General features: G+C 36.0%; 1 protein-coding gene across 1 annotated transcript in view; it reads right to left on the bottom strand.

The window, feature by feature from the left end:
- LOC113809449 (staphylococcal nuclease domain-containing protein 1-like) overlaps positions 1-7,616 on the bottom strand; it is a gene marked incomplete at its 3' end in the record, with an annotated part of 7,865 nt that continues 249 nt past the window's right edge. Inside the window, 3 exon segments of the mRNA XM_070116950.1 lie at positions 1-111; positions 467-609; positions 2,150-2,268. Coding sequence (XP_069973051.1) covers positions 1-111; positions 467-609; positions 2,150-2,268 — 373 coding nt within the window.

Here is a 7,616-nt window from a genome sequence, read left to right as displayed (position 1 = left end):
CCGTGTCTTCCAAGTCCAACAGGCGGGACTCTCCTCGGATACTCTCCCTCCTAACCATGACCAAGCCTTCTGACACCATGGTCTCAGTGATGTTCTCTGCCGAGGAAATGTCTGAAGCAGGAAAATAGTATAATGAGAAAAGTAGAATTTGTTATAGCATATACTATAACATTTGAATTTCACTTTAACAAAAAATACAGAATTCATGTCTTAAACACTGCCTAAAATAGGGTCTTCATTCAAAGGGCTTTTACTTTATAGGTAGAGACCTATACCCAAAGTGGATAGCTTGCCAAAGCATTGTATTACTGTGACTTCAAGATAAGGGAGAGAGGAGGCAAAGTAACAAGACGAGAAAAATGAATGAAGTATGCAGATTAAATAATGTAAGAAAACAGGGGGGGGGGGGGGGGCACTGATTTTGAATGTAGGAAGGAAAGGGAGAAGGAGAAAACAGTATACTTACCCTTGCCAACATAGATTGCTCCATATTCTCGGCCAGTTGAAGTTTTGGTTTCAACAGTAAAGAGAACTTCTTTCCCGATTACCTTTTTCCGCAAGAACTCTCTACTCTCCCAGGCATACGGCTCATCCACTGTCTCTGGTGCACTGAAATATTAAATAGAATAATGAAAATTTTAAACCAGTATAAATAAATAAACAGGCATTTGAATATACATACATATCAATAATTACAAACAAATCTATTAGTATCACTCCTTCCCAATATAGAGAAGTAAATCCAAATTAAAAGATCACTTTTCAGCTATATGAAACCGTACAAATGCCAGAGGGCTCAGGGGGGTCAAGTAACTAGTGACCACAGGTTTAGATTTGCTTTCTTGGCAATTATTCAGAATACATTCCCATGACTGATCACAAATTTAGTGGTATCAATGGATTCCTTTCACCACCACCTGCCCATATATGAAGGTCATTTACTGTAGAATCCCACATTCTTGGCCCCAATAGCAGGTAAGAGCATGAAAAGTATCAGGAAAATTGCAGGGTAAATTATATCAATATACATGTAATACCTCACAATAATAGACACAAAACAAGTCACTATATCATCTAATGAAAGGGCAGCTTCCCCTGCTACCTCCTTCCTGGTAGGCTGTTGCCCTCCAACCCATGAAACTGAAAACAAATAATCCTCCACGCATTCATGGTATGAGAGCGCATGACTGACATATGGGAGCACCAGTGCCAGAATCTGTCCTACCCTCTATCCTGCCATACATTGGTGGTGAATTCTTTGTTGTCCTGGGCTGGAGTTGCAGGGACAAAGTCACCCCATGGGAGGACTGTAGGGGTCTGTTCCATTTGACAAACTGGCCAATGATCTATCTGTTATTCATATCTAATCTCAATTTGGCTGGTACAATTCATGCTTTCCCTGCTATTGGGCCAAGACTATTGGCATTAGGGAGGTTTCCGTGGCATAATTTCTATTAACTTGTGTACAAGAGCAGGAGAACACTCCATTAGTACCAATATAATTGTGACCAGTTGTGGCAAGGTATTCTGAATATCTCCCAATTTCCTTTCCCTTGTGACTCCCAATGATTAATACAATCTAAATCTACAAGTAAATTACATGAAGAATTCAATCATACAATCTACTCAACTTAGACATTCCTGCAATAGACTTAGTGCAACAAGGATATCTACCCTATATTATCACTTTTCCAAATCCAAGTACATTGGCATTACCTGAAGTTGTTTGTATTATGAAGTACCACAAATAAATAACCTAAACAAGTAATCTTTAATACATAATAGCCAGTGAAGTATCAGTTGGGCAAAAAAATAAAATATAAACATCCACAAAAATTATCCCATTAGTAGACAGCAAAAATAATTTAAAAACTTTAGGACATACTTCTGATGTATATAGGAACAATTTTTATACCATCATGACTTTCAAACAATAAGCTGTACATCAAGGCCTATTATCAATGCAAAGGTTCATAATTTCTATTTCTGAATTTCTAAAATTCTAAAAATTTAGTATAGTCATATCCTTTTATAAAGTCACCACAATCTCAGCATGTTAAATAAAATGGATTTCACTATACATATAACTAGAAGTAACTGAGCAAAACCCTTTAAGATCCAGAAACAATAAAAAATATTACAATCATACTTGGCTGTTGCTCTTCTTGCTTGACGTGGAGCAATGACATTTGAGAAGTTAATTTGCCTCTCAGGAGGTGGTCCTCCTTTGGGCTGCCCACGGACAATGACAGCATCACCAGACAGCACCTGAGAATTGAGAATCAAGTAAGTTCATTTACTAACAACATACTTTGTCACTACCACACCCTATGTAACAAAACATTCTTATTTCATATTTCACAGACTGAGCAATGTAAATGAATATTTGAATGTTTTAATTACAGGTTTAGAGTAGGCTCTTTACTCTGGCAAATTTTCACATGGCTCAGTGGCTTGGCCCGAGATACCCTAATACTGATTTAGCATTTTAGCCTTTGAGCTTATCTGCATCACAAGTGATTAAGACTAACTATTCCTAGCACAACTGGGAAGAACTCTTAAAGGATATACCTTAGCTGGGGTGTCTACCTTACAAATTTAAAAAACCTGCAGTATAAGCAACTTAAGACCCAGATAAATCCATAGATGACAACTAATTCCCCTGTGCAAGAAACATCTGGAATCTGATAAACCATTGAAAAAATATATCAGGAAGGGATCAATGTTATCAAGAATATCATAAATAAAGCAGAAACTTTTTTTTTTTTCACACAGCCATCCAACCCTGCAATTACTCTTCCTTATTTTGTTAATCAAAAAATTTATTCAATCTAAGTTACCATGACTGGGTGTGCTCATCAGGCATTGCCCGAGGGGAGGGTTGATGAGGGGCACTGCTCCCCAACACCCTCCAAGAAACATTGTCTTTACCTCGATATGCCCGGCAAGAGTGAGCTGAAACTTGGAAGTACCGAGTGGACTCAGGCTCGGAGTATAATTTTTCATAATTTGTCTTTTATTTGTGGTGTTACCATTCACGCCTGCAGATTATTTCTTGTACTGAAGACCAACTTGGTAATTGTTACAGAGAGCGACGCACCCTCTCAGAGACTAAGTTGAAAAAAATGATGTTTTTCTGCATGAAATCCTATGATTTCATCGATTTTTGGCGATGCTTCTTTTGCAAATGAATTGTTCAGGAGATCGAGTACCATTTCTCCATCTACGATCTTGATTTGATAGTCCCATTAGCAGGGGAGGGCATGAAGTATATCAGGGAAATTATGGGGGTAAAACAAGCTTAAATAAGAAGAGTAACGATCAAAAATGCGTAAAACTAGCAAAAAAAAAAGTGCTTAAAATTGGCCAATGATACTCTACGGATGTAACCGCCATCTTTGAAAGTTTACGGACTGACGCGAAATTAATAAAAAACTACGGGAACCCAACCCACATTTCGGTAAAACTCTACAGGAATCCACATGTTCCAACCCCCAAAAACATATTGACCAACAAACCAACCTAATATATCAAAATAAATTGCCGTGACTAGGCGTGCCCTTCGGGCACTGCCCGAGGGCAGGGTTGATGGGGGGCAAGCCCCCCAACACCCCCCAGGACACACACTCTCCACCACGGTATGTACAGCAAGACAGAGCTGCATTCACACCGTAAAATAATAAACCAAATACCTTTATATCCGGAAACGTGAAACTTTTGTTTCTTTGTACTGTTGGCATTGCTTTGATTTTAATCACCTTTTTCGTCCTCTGGAGCTCTTGATGGGCTCAGATATAAAACTGGGATGGTTACTGAAGTCTAATTATTCTTCGATGCCACTGTAAAGGTCTTAAAAAGAACCCAGAATCAACACATTTCTCACTGGCTTTCAATCTCGAAATGAGCGGTATGGTGAGCTGTCAACCTGTGGCTGGCGCAAGTAAGTGTGAAACACTCGATGCGCAGGATGCGATATGAGGGTATAGATAAAAATAAAAATATGCAAATGAAGTATAATAACATTACTAAAAGACTCTGAAGGTATAAATGCGTACCAGCAGACACAGATAATTAGCCAAATATTGTTTTGATAAGCGCGTAATGATACACGGACTAGTTCGCGAACGCAAAAGTGCGTTCGTGGGTCAGTGTCATGTTTTTCCTCGCAAGGTAAACAAGCTCATCGACTTTGAATTTGAAAGGCGGCCGTGCGTTATATTTTCGTCATTTAGCGGTAAATATAATGCCAATGCATATTAAACTATAATCTATCCCCATCTATTTTTTCCGCTCTATAAGATGGCGGTGTCTATTTCCCTCTATCTACGCACGTCACTATAAGTAACTTATACCACCGACTTTTTAACCTCTTAAAAGAATATCATTCAATATGCTCTAACTTTGTGCTTACATACTGTAAAGACTAACCCTTATTTCAATCACTTACATTGCAATATGCATAAATCTCTTATAATCCTCATTTTCTAAGGTAAATGATGTAAAAGAAAGTAAGTATTAATTACAAAGTGACTGCACCCCTCTCAGACTATCGCTTATTCAGACACTTGTCAGACCTTGAGAGGAGAGCCAGACCTGTCTCTCGCACCCACCAGCCAATCACATCAAGCTTATGTGTGCTGCAGCCAATGGCGACTGCCTAACCAGCACGAGACGATGGTCTGGCTCTGTTGAAGGTGTCTAAATATGAGTAAGTGCGTATTGTAAAGAATTATCAAAAAACTTCCTAACTAGGGGCTCTGACCCCAGACCCCTATTCAATTCCTGTATTTTCTTATCAGGGCCTTTGCCCCATACTCCAATCTAGCTGACATGTTTCATTCCCTACATGGCATTAGTTGCATCTTATCTTAATTTCTGACATTTTTTGTCTGCAATGATAATTTCATATCAGTGACTAGTTTTCGACTATGATATTGTCATTACATTTCCCTCTAAATGTATACAAAAGCAACACTTGATGTAGAACTTTTCTTATTAACTAATGAAGGGCATACCATATATGTAAAGCTATTTCTTGTCATTTTATCTGTTATAGGCAAAGGTCACCTTATACCATTTGGCTGTATGAAAACCTATAACAAAGAAATACGAAAGTCCATTACTGGCCTCTGGGAGGTTTGGTCTTTCCTCGAAAGTAAGGTACGGCAACTTCCCAACAATGACTCAATGGCTGCAACTTAACATTGAAATGTTGAATTTAGTTACACACTACATTAAAAAGTTTACTTTGTAACCCACAATAGGCATCTTCAAAACATTTATGAGGGAGGCAACATGCCTTCCAGGATATTCAGTTAAAAACACTGCAAGTTCAGCAAAAATTCTAATTAGCTCCTGATTATAATATAGAAAATATTAGAATAGGTTTTACCAAATCATTCAACAATAGAGGATGTGACACCTTGTTGATGCACATGACATGGTTACATATGTTCGTCAAATACTTATTAAAAGTGTCAATGGATCAGTTTTATCCTTAACTATGTAAGAGCTTCCTCTTAACAGTATACATACAAATAAACATGATACACTTTAAATATCTTGTTTTAACTTTAAATCTTCAATTTTTGTATGACCTACATGTGCAAGCCATTGCAATCAAAAACTTAGCAATAATGCAATCAATAACTTAGCAATAATGCAATCAATAACTTAGCAATAATGCAATCAATAACTTAGCAATAATGCAATCAATAACTTAGCAATAATGCAATCAATAACTTAGCAATAATGCAATCAATAACTTAGCAATAATGCAATCAATAACTTAGCAATAATGCAATCAATAACTTAGCAATAATGCAATCAATAACTTAGCAATAATGCAATCAATAACTTAGCAATAATGCAATCAATAACTTAGCAATAATGCAATCAATAACTTAGCAATAATGCAATCAATAACTTAGCAATAATGCAATCAATAACTTAGCAATAATGCAATCAATAACTTAGCAATAATGCAATCAATAACTTAGCAATAATGCAATCAATAACTTAGCAATAATGCAATCAATAACTTAGCAATAATGCAATCAATAACTTAGCAATAATGCAATCAATAACTTAGCAATAATGCAATCAATAACTTAGCAATAATGCAATCAATAACTTAGCAATAATGCAATCAATAACTTAGCAATAATGCAATCAATAACTTAGCAATAATGCAATCAATAACTTAGCAATAATGCAATCAATAACTTAGCAATAATGCAATCAATAACTTAGCAATAATGCAATCAATAACTTAGCAATAATGCAATCAATAACTTAGCAATAATGCAATCAATAACTTAGCAATAATGCAATCAATAACTTAGCAATAATGCAATCAATAACTTAGCAATAATGCAATCAATAACTTAGCAATAATGCAATCAATAACTTAGCAATAATGCAATCAATAACTTAGCAATAATGCAATCAATAACTTAGCAATAATGCAATCAATAACTTAGCAATAATGCAATCAATAACTTAGCAATAATGCAATCAATAACTTAGCAATAATGCAATCAATAACTTAGCAATAATGCAATCAATAACTTAGCAATAATGCAATCAATAACTTAGCAATAATGCAATCAATAACTTAGCAATAATGCAATCAATAACTTAGCAATAATGCAATCAATAACTTAGCAATAATGCAATCAATAACTTAGCAATAATGCAATCAATAACTTAGCAATAATGCAATCAATAACTTAGCAATAATGCAATCAATAACTTAGCAATAATGCAATCAATAACTTAGCAATAACTTAGCAATAATGCAATCAATAACTTAGCAATAATGCAATCAATAACTTAGCAATAACTTAGCAATAATGCAATCAATAACTTAGCAATAACTTAGCAATAATGCAATCAATAACTTAGCAATAACTTAGCAATAATGCAATCAATACCATGCCAACCAAATTATGAAACAAATGCAAGAAATACATTTAGTAAATTATTAGCTAAATCTTAAACCAGTCTGGATAATCAAGTAAACAATAGAATCTAACATTGAAAAACAAAGGCAAACATTAAATGTTGCTCTTGTATAGCTCTGAACTGTCAAGCACGTGAATCTCAAAACATCTTTCTAAATCCGGTATCATATTCCGCCGTGAAAAACGTGTGGAAACCCACAATGGACTTGAGAAGAGGTTCAGGCTTCTTCGACTCTTATGCCATATGGATAAACAAAGCAATTCCTCTCACGAGAGAAAACAGGAACGTTTTAAAGTTTCAAATGGACACTATTGAATTTCAAAGTGAAATTACGTCGCCCTGCCACTTACTGATGAAAAACGTTCAATATCAAAATGTGTAACATGCCTCGTGCTTAGGAAATAACGAAACAAAACCCGACTTCTCTTTACATCTCTTGACCGACCCTAAACAATCATCGTTGCCTCATAAATGGAGAATTAGTGGCATTCTAAACGTGACATCGGATACTCAAAAAAAGCCCAATTTCCGGCCCAAAAGCAACTTTCCGGTCGGTCATTGAAGGCCCATCTGGCACACGGGGTCATGGACCGATGACATACTCGTCTAACTCCATTACCTAATTGTCACAAGGATAAATGCATCGATTT

Source organism: Penaeus vannamei, chromosome 39, assembly GCF_042767895.1.
Source record: "Penaeus vannamei isolate JL-2024 chromosome 39, ASM4276789v1, whole genome shotgun sequence".
Lineage (NCBI taxonomy): Eukaryota > Metazoa > Arthropoda > Malacostraca > Decapoda > Penaeidae > Penaeus > Penaeus vannamei.
This window is presented reverse-complemented; position numbering and strand designations above follow the sequence as displayed.